Raw genomic sequence first — 21912 nt, 5'->3', positions numbered from 1 at the left:
TGTCTGAATCGCCGTATCTCCAGCCAGCCTAACTACTCACTGGACCCCTATGATCAATCGGCTACGCATGCCTCGCCCTAATGTCAATATGCCTTGTCCATTGCTGTTCTGGTTAGTGATTATTGTCTTATTTCACTATAGAGCCTCTAGCCCTGCTCAATATGCCTTAGCCAACCCTTTAGTTCCACCTCCCACACATGCGGTGACATCAGCTGGTTTAAATGTTTCCAGAGACAATATCTCTCTCATCATCAAACAATGCCTAGGTTTACCTCAAATATATTCACATCCTACCATACTTACCTACCATACCTTTGTCTGTACATTATGCCCTGAATCTATTCTATCGCGCCCAGCAACCTGTTCCTTTTACTCTCTGTTCTGAACGTACTAGACGACCAGTTCTGATAGCCTTTAGCCGTACCCTTATCCTACTCCTCCTCTCTTCCTCTGGTGATGTAGAGGTTAATCCAGGCCCTGCAGTGCCTAGCTCCACTCCTATTCCTCAGGTGCTCTCATTTGTTGACTTCTGTAAACGTAAAAGCCTTGGTTTCATTCCTGTTAACATTAGAAGCCTCCTCCCTAAGTTTGTTTTATTCACTGCTTTAGCACACTCTGCCAACCCGGATGTCCTAGCCGTGTCTGAATGCTGGCTTAGGAAGACCACCAAAAACCCAGAAATGTTCATCCCTAACTAAAACATTTTCTGACAAGATAGAACTGCCAAAGGGGAAGGAGTTGCAATCTACTGCAGAGATAGCCTGCAGAGTTCTGTTTTACTATCCAGGTCTGTACCCAAACAATTCGAGCTTCTACTATTAAAAATCCACCTTTCCAGAAACAAGTCTCTTACTTTTGTCGCTTGCTATAGACCACCCTCTGCCCCCAGCTGTGCCCTAGACACCATATGTGAATTGATTGCCCCCATCTATCTTCAGAGCTCTTGCTGCTAGGTGACCTAAACTGGGACAAGCTTAACACCCAGGCCATCCTACAATCTAAGCTTGATGCCCTCAATCTCACACAAATTATCAATGAACCTACCAGGTACAACCCCAAATCCGTAAACACGGGCACCCTCATAGATATCATCCTAACCAACTTGCCTCCAAATACAGCTCTGCTGTTTTCAACCAAGATCTCAGCGATCACTGCCTCATTGCCTGCGTCCGTAATGGGTCTGCAGTAAAACGACCACCCCTCATCACTGTCAAATGCTCCCTAAAACACTTCAGCGAGCAGGCCTTTCTAATCGACCTAGCCCAGGTATCCTGGAAGGATTTTGACCTCATCCCGTCAGTAGAGGACACCTGGTTATTCTTTAAAAGTGCCTTCCTCACCATCTTAAATAAGCATGCCCCATTCAAAAAATGTAGAACCAGGAACAGATATAGCCCTTGGTTCAATTCAGACCTGACTGCCCTTGACCAGCACAAAAACATCCTGTGGCATACTGCATTAGCATCGAATAGCCCCTGTGATATGCAACTTTTCAGGGAAGTTAGGAACAAATATACACAGGCAGTTAGAAAATTAGCTTTTTCAAACAGAAATTTGCATCCTGTAGTACTAACTCAAAAACATTCTGGGACACTGTAAAGTCCATGGAGAATAAGAGCACCTCCTCCCAGCTGTCCACTGCTCTGAGACTAGGAAACAGATAAATCCACTATAATTGAGAATTCCAATAAGCATTTTTCTACGGCTGGCCATGCTTTCCACCTGGCTACCCCTACCCCAGTCAACTGCCCTGCACTCCCCACAGCAACTCACCCAAGCCTCCCCATTTCTCCTTCACCCAAATCCAGATAGCTGATGTCCTGAAAGAGCTGCAAAATCTAGACTCCTACAAATCAGCCGGGCTAGACAATCTGGACACTCTCTTTCTAAAATTATCTGCCGAAATTGTTGCAACCCCTATTACTAGCCTGTTCAACCTCTCTTTTGTATCGTCTGAGATTCCCCAAGATTGGAAAGCTGCCACGATCATCCCCCTCTTCAAAGGGGTGACACTCTAGACCCAAACTGCTACAGACCTATATCTATCCTACCCTGCCTTTCTAAGGTCTTTGAAAGCCAAGTTAACAAAAAGATTACCGACCACTTCGAATCCCACCGTACCTTTTCCGCTATGCAATCTGGTTACAGAGCTGGTCATGGGTGCACCTCAGCCACGCTCAAGGTCCTAAACGATATCCTAACAGCCATCAATAAGATACATTACTGTGCAGCCATATTCATCGGCCTGGCCAAGGCTTTCGACTCTGTCAATCACCACATTCTTACCGGCAGACTCAACAGCCTTGGTTTCTCAAATGACTGCCTCGCCTGGTTCACCAACTACTTCTGTGAAAGAGTTCAGTGTTTCAAATCGGAGGGCCTGTTGTGCCACAGGGGTCAATTCTCGGGCCGACTCTCTTCTCTGTATACATCAATGATGTCGCTCTTGCTGCTGGTGATTCTCTGATCCACCTCTACACAGACGACACCATTCTGTATACTTCTGGCCCTTCTTTGGACACTGTGTTAACCTGTTAGGGCTAGGGGGCAGTATTGACACGGCTGGATAAAAAACATACCCGATTTAATCTGGTTACCACTCCTACCCAGTAACTAGAATATGCATATACTTATTACATATGGATAGAAAACACCCTAAATTTTCTAAAACTGTTTGAATGGTGTCTGTGAGTATAACAGAACTCAAATGGCAGGTCAAAACCTGAGAGATTCCTTTACAGGAAGTGGCCTGTCTGACCATTTCTTGAACTTCTTTTCCATCTCTATCATTTACTAAGGATCTCTGCTCTAACGTGACACTTCCCACGTCGTCCATAGGCGCTCAGAGCCCGGGAAAAAACAGAATGTCGTCATTCCAGCCCCAGGCTGAAACACATTATCGCCTTTCTCAAGTGGCCGATCAAGGGACACTGGGCTTATGCTCGTGACCCCGACCGCCCCCGCCTTTGGGATTTTTTCCTCTGTTTGCCGAAAAGGAGATTCCCTGTCAGAATATTATCGCTTTTCTATGAGAAAAATGTCGTAAAAATTGATTTTAAACAGCGGTTGACATGCTTCGAAGTACGGTAATGGAATATTTAGAATTTTATTGTCACGAATTGCGCCATGCGCGTGACACTTCTTTACTATTTCGGATAGTGTCTGGAACGCACGAACAAAACGCCGCTATTCGGATATAACGATGGATTATTTTGGACCAAACCAACATTTGTTATTGAAGTAGCAGTCCTGGGTGTGCATTCTGACGAAGACAACAAAAGGTAATCAAACTTTTATAATAGTAAATATGATTATGGTGAGTGCTAAACTTGCCGGGTGTCTAAATAGCGAGCCCGTGATGCCTGGGCTATGTACTTAGAATATTGCAAAATGTGCTTTCACCAAAAAGCTATTTTAAAATCGGACATATCGAGTGCATAGAGGAGGTCTGTATCTATAATTCTTAAAATAATTGTTATGCTTTTTGTGAACATTTATCGTGAGTAATTTAGTAAAATGTTAGCGAATTCCCCGGAAGTTTGCGGGGGGTATGCTAGTTCTGAACGTCACATGCTAATGTAAAAAGCTGGTTTTTGATATAAATATGAACTTGATTGAACAAAACATGCATGCATTGTATAACATAATGTCCTAGGGTTGTCATCTGATGAAGATCATCAAAGGTGAGTGCTGCATTTAGCTGTCTTCTGGGTTTTGGTGACATTATATGCTGGCTTGAAAAATGGGTGTCTGATTATTTCTGGCTTGGTACTCTGCTGACATAATCTAATGTTTTGCTTTCGTTGTAAAGCCTTTTTGAAATCGGACAGTGTGGTTAGATTAACGAGAGTCTTGTCTTTAAATGGCTGTAAAATAGTCATATGTTTGAGAAATTGAAGTAATAGGATTTTAAGGTTTTGAAAATCGCGCCACAGGCTGGCAGTGGCTGTTACGTAGGTGGGACGCAAGCGTCCCACCTAGCCCATAGAGGTTAACTAACCTCTAGACAAGCTTCAAAGCCATACACCTCTCCTTCCGTGGCCTCCAACTGCTCTTAAATGCAAGTAAAACTAAATGCATGCTCTTCAACCGATCGCTGCCCGCACCTGCCCGCCCATCCAGCATCACTACTCTGGACGGTTCTAACTTAGAATATGTGGACAACTACAAATACCTAGGTGTCTGGCTAGACTGTAAACTCTCCTTCCAGACTCACATTAAGCATCTCCAATCCAAAATTATATCTAGAATCGGCTTCCTATTTCGCAACAAAGCATCCTTCTCTCATTCTGCCAAACATACCCTCGTAAAACTGACCATGCTACCGATCCTCAACTTTGGCGATGTCATCTACAAAATAGCCTCTACTCCACAATTTGGATGCAGTCTATCACAGTGCCATCTGTTTTGTCACCAAAGCCCCATATACTACCCACCACTGCGACCTGTATGCTCTCGTTGGCTGGCCCTCGCTTCATACTCGTCACCAAACCCACTGGCTCCAGGTCATCTATAAGTCTTTCCTAGGTAAAGCTCCACCTTATCTCAGCTCACTGGTCACCATAGCAGCACCCACCCGTAGCACGCACTCCAGCAGGTATATCTCACTGGTCAGCCCCAAAGCCAATTCCTCCTTTGGCTGCCTTTCCTTCCAGTTCTCTGCTGCCAATGACTGGAACAAACTGCAAAAATCACTGAAGCTGGAGACTCATATCTCCCTCACTAGCTTTAAGCACCAGCTGTCATAGCAGAGCTCACAGATCATTGCACCTGTATATAGGCCATCGGTAAATAGCCTATCCAACTACCTCATCCCCATACTGTATTTATTTATTTATCTTGCTCCTTTGTACCCCACTATCCCTACTTGCACATTCATCTTCTGCACATCTATCACTCCAGTATTTAATTGGTATATTGTAAATACTTCGCCACCATTGCCTATTTATTGCCTTACCTCCCTTATCTTACCTCATTTGCACACACTGTATGTAGACATTTTCTACCTTATTATTGACTGTATGTTTGTTTATTCCATGTGTAACTCTGTGTTGTTGTATGTGTCAAACTGCTTTGCTTTATCTTGGCCATGTCGCAGTTGTAAGTGAGAACTTGTTCTCATTTACAACAGCGACATTTACAACTGCGGCAACTAGCCTACCTGGTTAAATAAAGGTGAAATACATATTTTTTTTTTAAATGGTGTGACTTTTAATCAGGGATAGACGTCCCGTCAACGGGACAGTTGTAAATCATGTAGCGCCTTGTGTCACGATAGCAGATTTTAGAGAAGAAAAAAAATGTTGGTAAATATGAGTGTCTTATATCGGCTGAAAGCTTATTTTCTTGTCAGTATAACTGCACTGTCCAATTTACAGTAGCTATTATTGCGGAAAAATGCCATGCTATTGTTTGAGGAGAGCTCCTAACAACAAAACACTTTTTTCACCGCGATAGGTTTGATAAATTCACCTCTGAAGGTGAAATGTCTACTTACATTCTGAAATCTTGCTCTGATTTATCATCCGAAGGGTCCCAGAGGTAACATGAAGTGTCGTTTTGTTAGATAAAATCACTTTTCATATCCTAAAAGGTCGATATAGCATGCACGATCGATTTTCTATTTCCACTCGTTCAATTTGCAAAGAAAGGAATCTGTGAAAATCTAACCCTAAACGTTGTTTCAACCAGTCAAATCACGTTCGTATTTATTCCTCAGAGATCCTAGAATGTAACCAGACTTCACTATATCATTAGGGGTGTAGTATATCTTACAGGACACCAAATTTGTTCAGAGAACGACGCCTTCATGGCACGCCGATGACGCGGGCGGTCTTCACTTGATTGACTGTATCTTTGTCAAATAAGCACCAATCGATGTCAAACAAATCTAGCGGAAACCCAGTATCTGTCGCAAAATGTAACTGCTAACCTTGTGTGACAGGAAGCCTTTTCCGCTTGGACAAAAATTATAAGAATATGGAGTGTTTTGAAGTTATGAAAACTGGGTGTTTGGCAAATGTTGAACTTATAATATGGCTACTAATACTGGAAAAGCTAAGTCAAAGTCCAAGTATACAGATTTGATGATATTCTTGCAGAAAAATGTAATGTGAATGTAAATGTCTACTTCACGATTTGCCCAAATGTACCTGGGTGACTTCACACTAAATGTCATGTAGTTTGCTCATACTTCAAGTTATCCGTCTGCTTCCATCTTGTGGACACCATCGGAATTACAACCAGAGTGATGGCTAGATGTGGGACCTTTCTGTTGCATTTCAAAGATTGTGGTAAAAAAAAAAAACAGTTGGTTTCGTCTTTGTATTTTCTTCTACCAGATCTATTGTGTTATATACTCCTACATTCAATTCACATTTCCACGAACTTCAAAGTGTTTCCTTTCAAATGGTACCATGAATATGCATATCCTTGCTTCAGGGCCTGAGGTACAGGCAGTTAGATATGGGTATGTCATTTTAGGCGAAAATTGAAAAAAAGGGGTCTACTGTATTTTTGTTTACAAAATTGGCATACAAGGATGTACTCTTGTTCTCTTAGGACATTAATTGGGATGTCTTCATCTGCAGACAGGGTTTCACAGATCTCTGTATCTGAGGACAGAAAACATCAAAAAGAAGCAGGCTGCATTATACTCAAATTAGACTCATTGAATATTAAATCAAATCAAATTTGTCACATGCTTACAAGCCCTTAACCAACATTGCAGTTAAGAAAAATAAGAGTTAAGATTTTTTTTACTAAATTAACAAAAAATAAAAGAACAACAATAAAATAACAATAACAAGGCTATATAGAGTGGGTACTAGAACATAGTCAATGTGCGGGGGTACATGTTAGTCGAGGTAATTGAGGTAATATGTACATGTAGGTAGGGGTAAAGTGACTATGCATAGATAATAAACAGCGAGTAGCAGAAGTGTAAAAAAAGTGGGGTGGTCAATGCAAATAGTCAGAGTAGGCATTGCATTAGCTGTTCAGCAGTAATATGGCTTAGGGGTAGAAGCTGTTAAGAAGCCTTTCGAACCTAGACTTGCCCCTCCTGTACCGCTTGCCATGAAGTAGCAGAAATAACAGTCTATGACTAGGGTGGCTGGACTCTTTCACAATTTTTAGGGCCTTCCTCTGAGGACCCATGCCAAATCTTTTCAGTCTCCTGAGGGGAATAGGTGTTGTCGTGCCCTCTTCATGACTGTCTTGGTATGTTTGGACCATGATAGTTTGTTGGTGATGTGGACACCAAGGAACTTGAAGCTCTCAACCTGTTCCACTACTGCCCTGTTGATGAGAATGGGGGCATGCTCGGCCCTCCTTTTCTTCTAATCCAAGATCATCTCCTTTGTCTTGATCACGTTGAGGGAGAGGTTGTCGTCCTTGCACACTGCCAGGTATCTGACCTCCTCCCTATAGGCTGTCTCATCATTGTCGGTGATCAGGCCTACCATTGTTGTGTCATCGGCAAATTTAATGATGGTGTTGGAGTCGTGCTTTGCCACGCAGTCATGAATGAACAAGGAGTACAAGAGGGCACTAAGCACGCACCCCTGAGGGGCCCCTGTATTGAGGATCAGTGTGGCAGATGTGTTGTTGCCTACCATTACCACCTGTGGGCGCCCCATCAGGAAGTCCAGGATCCAGTTGCAGAGGGAGGTGTTTTGTTCCAGGGTCCTTAGCTTAGTGATGAGCTTTGAGGGCACTATGGTGTTGACCACTGATCTGTAGTCAATGAACAGCATTCTCACGTAGGTGTTCCTTTTGTCGAGGTGGGAAAGGGCAGTGTTGAGGGCAATAGAGATTGCGTCAGCTGTGGATCTGTTGGGCCAGTATGCAAATTGGATTGGGTATAGGGTTTCTGGGATGATGGTGTGGATGTGAGCCATGACCAGCCTTTCAAAGCACTTCATGACAACAGACATGAGTGCTACGGGTCGGTAGACATTTAAGCAGGTTACCTTGGTGTTCTTGGCCACAGGAACTATGGTGGTCTGCTTGAAATATGTAGGTATTACAGACTCAGACAGGGACAGTTTGAAAATGTCAGTGAAGACACTTGCCATTTGGTCAGCGCATGCTCAGAGTACAAGTCCTGGAAATCCATCCGGCCCTGGGCCTTGTGAATGTTGACCTATTTAAAGGTCTGAATCATATCGGCTATGGTGAGTGGGATCACACAGTCATCCGGAACAGCTGGTGCTCTCATTTATGCTTCAGTGTTGCTTGCCTCGAAGCGTGCGTAGAAGTAATTTAGTTCGTCTGGTTGGCTTGTGTCACTGGGCAGCTCGCGGCTGGGTATCCCTTTGTAGTCCGTAATAGTTTGCAAGCCCTGTCACATCCGACGAGCGTCGGAGCCGGTGTAGTAGGATTCAATCTTAATCCTGTATTTACGCTTTGCCTGTTTGATGGTTTGTCTGAGGGCATAGCAGGATTTCTTGTAAGCTTCAGGGTTACAGTCCCGCTCCTTGAAAGCAGCAGCTCTCCCCTTTAGCTCGTCCTTAATCCATGGCTTCTGGTTGGGATATGTACTTACGGTCACTGTTGGCAAAAAGTAATCGATGCACTTATTGATGAAGCCAGTGACTGGTGTGATACACTCCTCAATGCCATTGGATGAGTCCCGGAACATATTCCAGTATGCGCTAGCATAACAATCCCGTAGCTTAGCATCTGCGTCACCTGACCACTTCCGTATTGAGTGAGTCACTGGTACAATCTGCTTTAGTTTTTGCTTGTAAGCAGGAATCAGGAGGATATAATTATGGTCAGATTTGCCAAATGGAGGGCAAGGAAGAGCTTTCTACACGTCTCTGTGTGTGGAGTAAATGTGGTGTAGAGTTTCTCTGGTTGCACATGTAACATGCTGGTAGAAATTAGGTAAAAATGGATTTAAGTTTCCCTGCATTAACCTCTTGACGGTCGCCTAAGATAGGGGGCTCCACAGCGCATTTAGAAAAAAATTTGTGCCCATTTTAAACGGCCTACTACTCAAACTCAGAAGCTAGGATATGCATATAATGAATACTTGTGGATAGAAAACACCCTAAAGTTTCTAAAACTGTTTGAATGGTGTCTGTGAGTATAAAATAACTTATATGGCAGTCAAAACCCTGAGACAGATCGAAACAGGAAGTGGAATTCTGAATTGCGAACTCAACTTCATCACGTTGCCTATTAATCACACCGTGAGCTATGGTTCATTGAGCACTTCCTATTGCTTCCACTAGATGTCCCCAGTCTTTACAAAGTGGTTTGAGTCTCCTACTGTTAAAACTGAATGAATGAGACGCTGTGGAACGTGGTCACACGGAGAGGGCCATCACCATTATGACGCCGGCGCCCCTGGTTACCCTCCCCTTTCGAAACGTTTTGAAACACAATGCAATCGTCCCCCTCGAATCTTATTGGCTCTCTTGTTGAAAAACACCCTGAAGATTTATGTTATACAACGTTTGACATGTTTGAACGAACCTAAATGGGAAAAAAATGCATTTTCTCAAAACGGCTGTCCCGTGGCTGACGGAGCATTTGGATAAGCCTTCAGACGCGCTAACAAGAACAAGCTCTTGGAACATAAAGGAGTAATTTTTTCTAACGAAAATACATTTGTTGTGGACCTGGGATTCCTGGAAGTGCTTTCTGATGAAGACAACCAAAGGTAAGGGATTATTGACAATAGTATACAAGACTAGATGTGATATGCGATTGTTCCAAGATGGCGCTGACCTGTAACGTTAGCCTATTTTTCAGAGTATCGCATCCCCTTTCATCGCAAAGTATGATTACCCAGTAAAGTTAATTTTAAATCTGGCATTACAGGCGCTTTCAAGAGATATTGATCTATAAATCTTAGAATGTCAATATTACATTTTAAAAATGTTTTCGAATAGTAATTTAGTAAATTGTAGCTGTGTTTCATCGGATGCATTTGAGGGAAAATAGTTAGTCAACGTTACGCACCGATGTAAAATGCTGTTTTTATATATAAATATGAACTTTATCGAACAAAAGAATGCATGTATTGTGTAACATGATGTCCTAGGTGTGTCATCTGATGAAGATTGTCAAAGGTTAGTGCTGCATTTAGCTGTTTTTTGGTTATTTGTGATGCATGTGGTTGGTCGGAAAATGGCTATGTGGCTACTTTTACGATATACTCCTCTAACATAATCTAATGTTTTGCTTTTGCTGTAAAGCCTTTTTGAAATCGGACAATGTGGTTCGATTCAGGAGAGGTGTATCTATAAAACGATATCATTTAAAAAAAAATTGAAAAAAAAAATTCTTACATTTTGTTATGCTAATGGCGATATGATTTTTCTCCATTAGCATACGGGATGGAGGCTGCACAGGGGTTAAAGTCCCAAACCACTAGGAGTGCCTCTTCTGGATGACTATTTATCTAATTTGCTTATGGCTTTATACAGCTTATTGATGGTGGTCTTAGTGCCAGCATTGGATTGTCGTGGTAAAGTGAAAAGTTTGGACACCACTACTCATTCCAGGGTTTTTCTTTATTTTTACTATTTTCTGCATTGCAGAATAGTAATGAAGACATCAACATTATGAAATAACACATATGGAATTACGTAGTAACCAAAAAAGTGTTAATAAGATCAAAATATATTTTTTATTTGATATTCTTTAAAGTAGCCACCCTTTGCCTTGATGACAGCTTTGCACACTCTTGGCATTCTCTCATCCAGCTTCATGAGGTAGTCACCTGGAATGCATTTCAATTGAATGGTGTGCCTTCTTAAAAGTTCATTTGTGGAATTGCTTTCCTTCTTAATGCGTTTGAGACAATCAGTTGTGTTGTGACAAGGTAGGGATGGTATATAGAAGATAGCCCTATTTGGTAAAAGACCAAGTCCATATTATGGCAAGAACAACTCAAATAAGCAAAGAGAAATGACTGTCCATCATTACTTTAAGACAAGAAAGTCAGTCAATCCAGAAAATGTCAAGAACTTTCAAAGTTTCTTCAAGTGCAGTCGCAAAAACCATCAAGCGCTATGATGAAACTGGCTCTCATGAGACATCAAAGGAAAAGAAGACCCAGAGTTACCTCTGCTGCAGAGGAAAAGTTCATTACAGTTACCAGCCTCAGAAATTACAGTCCAAATAAATGCTTCAGAGTTCAAGTATCAGATAGATCTCAACGTCAACTGTTCAGAGGAGACTGCGTGAATCAGGCCTTCATGGATGAATTGCTGCAAAGAAACCACTACTAAAGGACACCAGTAAGAAGAAGATACTTGCTTGGGCCAAGAAACATGAGCAATGGACATTAGACTGGTGGAAATCTGTCCTTTGGTCTGATTAGTCCAAATATGAGGTTTGGAGTTACAACGATAAATACATCAAGATAACTAGCTAACTAGCTAATATGAAGACAGCTAACTGGTGATATTTAATTCACTTAGCTAGCTAGCTTGCGAACATTACATTAGCTGCTCATTTGAGTAAACCTGAACACTAAGATCCTATAGCTAGCCAACTAGCTAATTATACATAGTTGTTATATAATTTTCTAAATACATTTACTTACTTGAATAGGTTCTCCCACTGCTTCCATTTTCTGGGTCGTTACAAAAACAAAATAATGGGTAATCTTTGTGAAGTTTCTGGTCGTAGCAAAACCTAGTTAGACATGTGAATGATTGGAGAGCTTCTACCAGACTGACTCTGGTCTTCTAACATGGCGCCTGGGATGGCTGTTAGGTGATTTGTGACGCAACTGCAAACCCTCTATAGATATGCTATGGATATATTTAATTAATCTTTAATAATTTGGTTTGGAACTGTTATAACACATTCATGAAATGCTAATATATGGATATGTAGTCAAAAGTAAATCGTTACCAAATACTGAGCTATATTGTATATGTAATATATATATTGTTTTATACAAATAAAATTGCTCAGAGAAAGAGATTGTGTTTAACATTTGCTAACATGTCCTGGTATATTGTAGAGTTCATGATGCCATTGACCTTAACCTCTTACATCTAGACGTTCCGCTAGTGGAACACCTGCTCCAATATCCAATGATAGGTGTGGCGCGAATTACAAATTCCTCAAAAATACATAAACTTCCGTTTTTCAAACATATTACTATTTTACAGCATTTTAAAGACTCTCCTTTATCTAACCACACTGTCTGATTTCAAAAAGGCTTTACAGCGAAAGCAAAACATTAGATTATGTCAGCAGAGTACCCAGCCAGAAATAATCAGACACCCATTTTTCAAGCTAGCATATAATGTCACAAAAAACAAAACCACAGCTAAATGCAGCACTAACCTTTGATGATCTTCATCAGATGACACACCTAGGACATTATGTTATACAATACATGCATGTTTTGTTCAATCAAGTTCATATTTATATCAAAAACCAGCTTTTTACATTAGCATGTGACGTTCAGAACTAGCATACCCCCCGCAAACCTCCGGTGAATTTACTAAATTACTCACGATAAACGTTCACAAAAAACATAACAATTATTTTAAGAATTATAGATACAGAACTCCTTTGTGCAATCGAGGTGTCCGATTTTAAAATAGCTTTTCGGTGAAAGCACATTTTGCAATATTCTGAGTAGATAGCCCAGCCATCACGGCTAGCTATTTAGACACCCACCAAGTTTAGCCCTGACCAAACTCCGATTTACTATTAGAAAAGTTTGATTACCTTTGGTGTTCTTCGTCAGAATGCACTCCCAGGACTGCTACTTCAATAACAAATGTTGGTTTGGTTCAAAATAATCCAATGTTATATCCAAATAGCGGCGTTTTGTTCGTGCGTTCAAGACACTATCCGAAGTGTAAATAAGGGTCACGAGCACGGCGCATTTCGTGACAAAAGATTTCTAAATATTCAATTACAGTACTTCGAAAGATGTCAACCGAGAGATAATCAAGAAGGGCAAGAAATTGTCAGACAGGGCACTTCCTGCATGGAATCTTCTCAGGTTTTGGCCTGCCAAATTAGTTCTGTTATACTCACAGACACCATTCAAACAGTTTTAGAAACTTTGGAGTGTTTTCTATCCAAAGCTAATAATTATATGCATATTCGAGTTTCTGGGCAGGAGTAATAATCAGATTAAATCGGGTACGTTTTTTATCTGGCCGTGAAAATACTGCCCCCTAGCCATAACAGGTTAACAAGGACCCCAGGACCAGTTGAAGCGAAAAAGCCCATGTCTGGGAACCTGGGACGCTTGCAACAGCCAGTGAAATCGCGCCGCGCGAAATACAAATACCTCATAAATGCTATAACTTCAATTTCTCAAACATATGACTATTTTACACCATTTTATAGATACACCGCTCCTTAATCGAACCACGTTGTCCGATTTCAAAAAGGCTTTATAGCAAAAGCAAAACATTAGATTATGTTAGGAGAGTACCCAGCCCAAAATAATCACACTGCCATTTTCAAAGCAACTAGCATGCATCACAAATACCCAAAACACAGCTAAATGCAGCACTAACCTTTGATAATCTTCATCAGATGACACTCCTAGGACATCATGTTACACAATACATGCATTTTATGTTCGATAAAGTTCATATTTATATATAAAAACAGCATTTTACATCGGCGCGTGACGTTCAGAAAATATTTTCCCTCAAATGCTTCCCGTGAATCAGCGCTACAATTTACAAAATTACTATTCGAAAACATTGTTAAAATTTAATATTGTCATTCAAAGAATTATAGATTAACATCTCGTGAATGCAACCGCATTGCCAGATTTAAAAATAACTTTACTGGGAAATCACACTTTGCAATAAACAAGGTCCTATGCATAGAAAAATATAGTTAGACACACAGACACCATGCTAGGCGATACAGGTTAGCGCCATCTTGGAACCATCTAAAATCAAATATACTATTGTAAATATTCCCTTACCTTTGATTATCTTCATCAGAAGGCACTTCCAGGAATCCCGGGTCCACAACAAATGTAGTTTTGTTCGAAAAAGTTAATAATTTATGTCCCAATAGCTCCTTCTTGTTAGCGCATTCCGAAGGCTACTCATAATGTACGAGGCGCACGGGACTTGTCGTCACGAATGTGCAAAAAAAATACTACTAAGCTATCATATGGAATTGTTTTAAGATGATCAAACCAAGGATCTATTTGACTTTGAATTTTTGGGCCCCTTTAGGGATGAAAAAAAGTACACTTATTTGATGAAACATTAAATTTGGTCTTACTGCTACTATCCTGTAGAAAGGCATTGAATAACAGAGTCATACATGGAAAAACAGATAGTCCAAAAAATATATAAAAGATGTTTGTTTTGAATTGTCTGTCCTATATCTGAGAGATATAAGAACGATCAGGACATATATTGTTTTTAAAATAACAAATATTTAACCCTATATATACTTCCATAAATGTTTTGAACTGGTACCAGGCTACCAAGTCTTGTGAGGCTTGTGGGCATCCTTGAGAAAAATGTATGTGTTCATGACAGTCTCACCTTTCCATAGAGGGGTCAAATTAGTGTGTAGCCCAAACTGTTCTGACGCTACAGACAGAAGTTGACAGATCAGCGGTACCGACTTCAGACGAGTCCAGTGACTCTGGTGGGGATTGTAGAACAAAACAGAGAACACCATCATGTGAGTCTCATCCTTCCATAGAGGGGTAGGCCAAACCGTTCGGATGCTACAGACGTTTCCGTGAGAAGACCGATTTCTGCAATGTCTCATGGTCTGACAAACACTGCTGTAGCTCTGCCACTTTTCACTGCAGATGCAGAAGGCCGACATCAGCAGATGCAGTGGATTGAGACGCAGGCCATGCAAAGATACAGTATCTCTAGCTTAAACAGACACATTTTTATGGGGATTTTTTTATTATGCTAACTATTTTCAGTGGGGCACGGACATCAACTCTAGGGGGTTTTAACACTGTTTAACACTGTTAATCATATTAATTAGTGGTTTGGAGTGGATTATCTCTTTAATATCGATAGTAGCCTATGTTTACAGTGTGTTGCACAGCTCACGAGACAGCTGTAACACTATTAGCAATACATTTAACATCTTGATTCAATTATATTATTTTAGTCACATTGTTAGTTTATAGCATCATTATCTGCAGAAGTAGGTTTCCACTGGGTACAGATGTCAATTCAACGTCTATTCCACATTGAATCAATGTCATCAGTGGGTTTAGGCTATGCGTTTTATCCATGTTTTTACTTATGTGTCATACATTTTACATAAGTAGTCCCTCTCTGTCAGTCCATCTATTAATTCTACCAGTAGTAGGTTAATTATTCTAGTAAAAATGATTCCAGTAATTTTCTACTGTATGCTAGTATAACAATGTAAACGTGTTACATGAATAATCAGGCATTCTCTTGATATGACTTGTAGGTTCTTCATATAACTTCAACACAATTATATTTCCATGTCATGCGCTTCCACTAACTTCTTCTTTGGATTTTAATGGTGGTGTACAGACCAATATTAGGCACATTACCGCCTACCTACCGGGCTGGATTTCCCTCCCTGGAGACTATGGACATGTTCTAAATTCTGTTCTCTAGTCTACATGAGTGGAGGAAATACATTTGTGCTGAGTGTATTTCAGTTTGTTCTGGACGGGCTTTGAGTAAACTGGGGAGGTTGAAGTTTATTCCCATGGACGTGATTTTCTTCTGAGTGTCTGCCTTTGATGTTAGTATGCATGACAGTGAAGGAGGACATCTGTGGTTTCTGCTGCTGGACAGTTGGGACATGAACCTGTGTTGTGTTTTCCTATTTTATGAAGAGAATGATGGCCTTTGGGTGGATGAATGTTAATGCCTTCCTTTTTCCCATTCTGTACATTCCTTTTTCCATTTGTGGGGTATTTCAGCTAGCAACCAGACAGATCACAACACTGGACTCTGAACTTCCCTTCCTATTTTTTGTCTTAATGCATTCTCTATGTTTCTTTATGTATACTCTTACACTAATTATATGATTGCTTCATTCTTGTCACGTATTACCTTCTGCTATTTATTCATCTGCTTGCATATTGGAATAAATTATGTCTGAGTATACAAAATATTAAGAACACCTGCTCTTTCCATGACAGACTGACCAGATGAATCCATGTAAAAGCTATGATCCCTTATTGATGTCACTTGTTAAATCCATTTTAATCAGTGTAGATGAAGGGGAGGAGACAACTGAGATATGGATTGTGTACGTGTGCCATCCAGAGGGTGAATGGGCAAGAAAAAACAGGGTATGGTGGTAGGTGCCAGGCGCACCAGTTTTTGTCAAGAACTGCAACACTGCTGGGTTTTTCATGCTCAATTTCCTGTGTGTATCAAAAATGCCCCCCCCCCCAAGGACATCCAGCCAACTTGACACAAATGCGGGAAGCATTGGAGTCAACATGGGCCAGCATCCCTGTGTAACGCTTTTGACACCTTGTAGAGTCCATGCCCTGACAAGTTGAGGCTATTCTTTGGGCACGACTAAATATTAGGAAGATGATCCTAATGTTTGGTATACTCAGTGTAGAATCAGGTAGGAGCTCCAAAGGGTATGTAGAGAGGGCCATCATTTTTAATGTATTTTTAATCACGGGAACAATCATGTGTTGTGCTGCAACTGTTACTGCCGTGGTAATCACCTTGCAACTCTTACTGCCGAGGTGAATGCTCATGTTAATTCATGATTTAGCTTGTGTCCCTCTATCATTTGCACATTATTGGCATGTTGCTTGTATCGCTGGCAGAGCACACGTTGAGGTTGTAGTGCTATATTTCCTAATGCTTTGTTGTTTCACTATTGCCCCATCAATGCCTGGCCTGAGTTTCTATGCCCAAAACACTTTGGATGTCTGGGCACTTGCTTGTAGTGTGTTTTAGTCTATTGTTGTAAACATGTGTTTGCACACAAACCCTGTAACTCAACCATAGTTTTACAGTCATCCATAGCTGTCATGCACATAAAACATCTATGTTAGGCAATATCTTAGGTGTCCTATATTTTAGGATAGTAGTAAGCCTAGTTACGCGTGCATATCATTCATGCTTGTACATTGTGTGTATGCAAAGTGGCTTATACCCTTATACTGCTCACTCTGCTATAGTCATTTTATAATGCTGTGGGTCATGAGCTTTCTGCACAGTAGCTGAGCATAACTCATATCTGACACTATCATGTTGGCAAAATGCTGTGGTCCGCTATGTGCACCGTTCAGCAGGAGAGCAGCATGATATCTTGTGCTAATTGGATGATGTCTGTCGCCGGCTGACATTATTACTGGGTCGCTTCTAATCAGAGTTGTCTGGAATAAGCTCTCTCAAACAGAACGTTTCATTAAAGGTGATAAAACGCTTGATCGCCAACTGCTGATCGCCATATGGTGTTTAACAAGCCATCAGCATGCTAGGTAATGCTAGTATCAACAGCCATCCAACGCAGCTGGAAGCTATAGCTAGCCTTGTTTGGTCATTGCACCACAATATAGTGTCAGCTTCCCCACTAAGGTCCAGGGTGAGAACTTGAAATCTGAGGAAAAAGGTTTTGGGTTAAGGTTAGGGTTAGGGCTAGCAGTAATAAAATGAGCTGTACTGTGAATATGCTATACGTAGCCACCATTGGTTGCTGTTTTGGGGTTTTGTTAGTATATTGGATGTAGTTTTATGCTATTTGATGATAATGTATGTTATGGCTGAGCTGTGCTGCTGTAAACCAGTCTGATGTCTGCTCTTCTCTCTTTCTAATGTTTTCTGTTTATATAATCATGTATGCTTTCTATTCCACATCTGTCTGGCAAATGCAACCTTCCATATCAATGGCCCGATGGCAGGCTTTCAGTTCATCTTGTATCAGGACTCTTCGGTTTGTAGTTTGCTCAGGAATCCATCTGACTACCTACTCTTCATGGCCTACGGAGCAGCAACCAACTTGCGTATCAAAGAGTATCTGTCACGCCCTGACCTTAGAGATCCTTTTATGTCTCTATTTTGGTTGGTCAGGGCGTGAGTTGGGGTGGGCATTCTATGTCCTTTTTTCTATGTTTGGTATTTCTTTGTTTCGGTATGGCTCTCAATCAGGGACAGCTGTATATCGTTGTTGCTGATTGGGAGCCATACTTAGGCAGCCTGTTTTCCTTTGGGTTTTGTGGGTGGTTATTTTCTGTTTAGTCATTTGTTAGCTGACAGAACTGTTTGGCTGTTGTCTTTTGTTTATTTGTAAAGTGTTCTCTTTTTTCAATTAAATTACAAAGATGAGCACTAACCACACTACGCCTTGGTCTACTCCATTCAACAGCCGTTACAGTATCTCTCCTCTCTCAGTAGTATAAGTTGTAGTTTCACACTAAAGCAATGGTGTAAAATAGAGCCCTTAGTATCACAATACTCGATACTGAAAGTATACATATTATCTGAAGTCAGAATAACCTCTAGGTTTTTAAACATTGAACAATATGTTGATAACTGGTAGAACAACTAAAATAACAAATATAATATATTCTATTCTGCAGTATATTACATTTATTTAAAAAATAAAACACTATTTTTAATTACAGAAGAACATCTTAACCCTTCCTTATGCAAAACCATATCTGACACATCCGATCATACAAAATAATTGTACAATTACATCTTAACTATTTTAAAATGTGGGGTTAATTTGCTCATCTATGGCCAAAATACTGGGTCAAATGACGTTCATTATACCTAGGATTCATTATTCATTACAGCTTAATCATTTAATGTATTAACTGAATAGTTTAGTTCCAAAACTTAAAGAACACTTTGAAGCTCCTTTCTTGAAGCTTCTATTTTGCAATGGTCTACACACCATATAAATACAATTGGTTTTTAGACAGCATACTACAATTCCCATTTCAACACCCAGGGTGCAATCCTCTGCCCAGGGCTGCTAGGTGGCTAGTGGCTACTGCTAGCAAGTACAGTCCTGACAAATGCGAAGTAGTCTAAATTATATTACTTTTTGTTTGTAATCACACTATAATTATAATGCTCACTCGCAAAATGTATTATAATTTAGTTGCTAGTAGAATAAGGTACAATGCAAATGTCATGGGTGAATTACTTTTTTATGTTGTTTTGGAACTAAACCCCCCTTGCATAATGTAACAGCTTTTTCTTACTTGTATTCCCATAGTTCACTTCATTAGAAGAAGCCATGCTGTCGGCATTTTCTCTATCCTCTCGCTTGCTTCTCAAAAGTGGCTTGCGCTGTGTCAGCTGCATGCACAAGTAGCCTGGCTTGCTTACTACTGCCCCACTGAAGATTTAGAATGACTATACACACTCGATCCTATCAATCCATATATGACGTGAGACACATTTGACAGAAGTAACAAAAATTCTAGTACCTAACCTTTTTTTCGTGTTCTAGTATCCAAAAAGTACTGACGTTTCAGTATACTGTGTGGTGAATTACGGCACAGCATTAGATTAGTAGCTTATTTTTCATTTACCAAGATGGCAAGTTGATCTTGCCTCAGCGAGGTCACTGGGCAGTGAGTAACATGAGAAATAAGCCTACTCTTGGTTTTCTGTGAAGCTGTCTCAATATGGCGTGCCTTAACAAATTTCATATTACAGTGAGCTCCAAAAGTATTGGGACACTGACACATGTTGTGTTGTTTTTGCTCTGTAGTCCAGCACTTTGGATTTGAAAATATATATGACTATGAGGGTAAAGAGCAGAATGTCAGCTTTAATTTGAGGGTAATTTCATAAACTGTTTTGAAATTCCATCACTTTTTGTAGCGGACCAAAAGTATTGGGACAAATTCACTTCTATGTGTATTAAAGTAGTGCAAAGTGAAGTATTTGGTCCTATATTCATAGCATGCAATGACTACATTAACCATTTGTCTCTTTTCGTTTGTGAGTTATTTTACCATGGTGATGGATGAGAAAAGGGATTTTACATGAATATTACCTCATTTTTATACCCAAGTGAAACAGGAAGCAATGGAAGGCCACAATGAAGTTCCTTAAAATTAGATTAACTTTTGTGTTTAAGTACAATGTTAATGCAGATTTAATTTAGTTTGATTTTATTTATAAGGATCTTTTGGGGTGGAAATCATTTTGACACCTATCTTTTAGAGAAAACAAATACAAATATTATTTATAAAAATGTTTGCATGAAATATATCAATGGTGCCAGTAATTTTGAATGTGACTATCAATGACTGTACCAAAGGTGGTGTATAACTCAACTTTACTATATCATTTTTTTTTCAAGGTTCCTGTCTGTGTATGTGGGCGTTCCCTTTCTCGCATGAGCTCACGGTTCCTCCATAATATCTGGCATGCTCACGTGAGAGAACAGGTGGCTCTAGTCTACTTATTGTCCCCTCCCCACTCGCCCCACCCGCCCTGAGCAGAAAAATTTGCCTGTGAGATGTCTCGCTATGCGGCAATAAGTAGACCAAAAAATTGGAAAGCCAGATGTCTCCCTTTCTCTTCCGTCTCTGACTGTATATCAAATAGACACACACACACTCACTTCGGACGAGGAGGTTGACGTTCCTCTTGGCCGGGTTCCCGACGTTGTTGACCGCTGTGCAGTTGTAGAAGCCTGAGTCGGCGGGTGTGACCGAGCGCAGTGTCAGAGTCCCATTCCTTACCAACGAGTTTCTCGGCAATGGGTTGGGGTAGCGCGACCAGCTGACAGTGGGCTTAGGGAATCCGGCGGTCACCTCACACGACAGGGTCACGTCTTTCCCGGGGTCCACCACCAAGGTCTCGTTGACAGACAGCCGTAGAGCAGGGGGAGCTGAGGGGAGAGGAGGGTGAGAAGAGTGGAAAAGGTGTGAGTTTGTCATTTTTAAATATGCGTCCGGTGAGTTGTCTACATTGTTGTTAGGATGTTGGCTAGTTGACCGACAGCCAGAGAGCAGGGGAACTCAGGAGAAGAGGAGAAGGTGTTAGTGTGTACATTGCCAGTAGCTAGTTCTTGTTCTGTTTTGACTTCTCACACATGCGAGTGGACACTAATGCTGATGACACACAGATTCACGCACACACGCGCACACACCTACACACACAGATCTGCCTTCCAGGCAAGTTCTACTCTAAACCCAGAGCTGTGTAGACATTAGATGTAGCCTATATCTTTAGCTCTGTGTCTATCTTTAACCACATTCATTAACTACTCCATTAAAACTACCTCTCCAGGAGTACCCAAACAACTAGACACGCTTTTAGATGGCTTCGGGCTAAATCAATATCATTTTTCAGAGGGTAAGATTGTAGCAGTGCGCTCACTTCATAATTTGACTGTGTGGACAACTAAATAGCAACCTGTCGATGTGCCCTTGAGCAAGGGACTTAACCCTAATTGCTCCTGTACTGTAAGTTGCTCTGGATAAGAGTGTACGCTAAATGACTAAAATGTAAATGTGTGGTATCTGAAAGGGCTTCGAAGATACAGTTGACTCGTTGGATCTATCTGTATTGATTTGGAAAGCAAGCTCTATTCAATGACACCTCTAGCTCTTATTTATATTGATCTACATACAGACGGAAAGAATGTGCGCATCTCATTTAGTCACTTTAACAGGCATTCAGTTAGAATAGATTTATGTCCTCTTGGTCTCTTTATAGTTATACTCTCCTTAGAGCATTAGTTGGGAATACTTTAAATTAAGTTGCTCCTAAACCTTTGTAGTAAAACTAGTAACATAATTGTATTAACATTTGTAGTACTTTAGTAGCAGCAACCTCTTAAGGATCGTACCTTTTTTTTCAATTTTTGCCTAAAATGACATACCCAAATCTAACTGCCTGTAGCTAAGGACCTGAAGCAAGGATATGCATATATAACACATTAGATCTGGTAAAATATAATACATTTATTTTCAATATATATTTT

At 40.6% G+C, this 21912-nt stretch overlaps 1 protein-coding gene across 2 annotated transcripts in view; it reads right to left on the bottom strand.

The window, feature by feature from the left end:
• The window catches only part of LOC106561882 (MAM domain-containing glycosylphosphatidylinositol anchor protein 1), a 471396-nt gene that overhangs the window by 142114 nt on the left and 307370 nt on the right, over nucleotides 1-21912 (bottom strand). For both annotated transcript variants that reach the window (XM_014126165.2, XM_014126164.2), the window contains exon 7: nucleotides 20545-20814. In XM_014126165.2, the coding sequence (XP_013981640.1) occupies nucleotides 20545-20814 (270 nt within the window). The remainder of the gene's footprint in view (nucleotides 1-20544; nucleotides 20815-21912) is intronic.

Source organism: Salmo salar, chromosome ssa11 (genome assembly GCF_905237065.1).
Source record: "Salmo salar chromosome ssa11, Ssal_v3.1, whole genome shotgun sequence".
Lineage (NCBI taxonomy): Eukaryota > Metazoa > Chordata > Actinopteri > Salmoniformes > Salmonidae > Salmo > Salmo salar.
The sequence above is the reverse complement of the archived record's forward strand: the minus strand, read 5'-3'. Positions and strand labels throughout refer to the sequence as shown.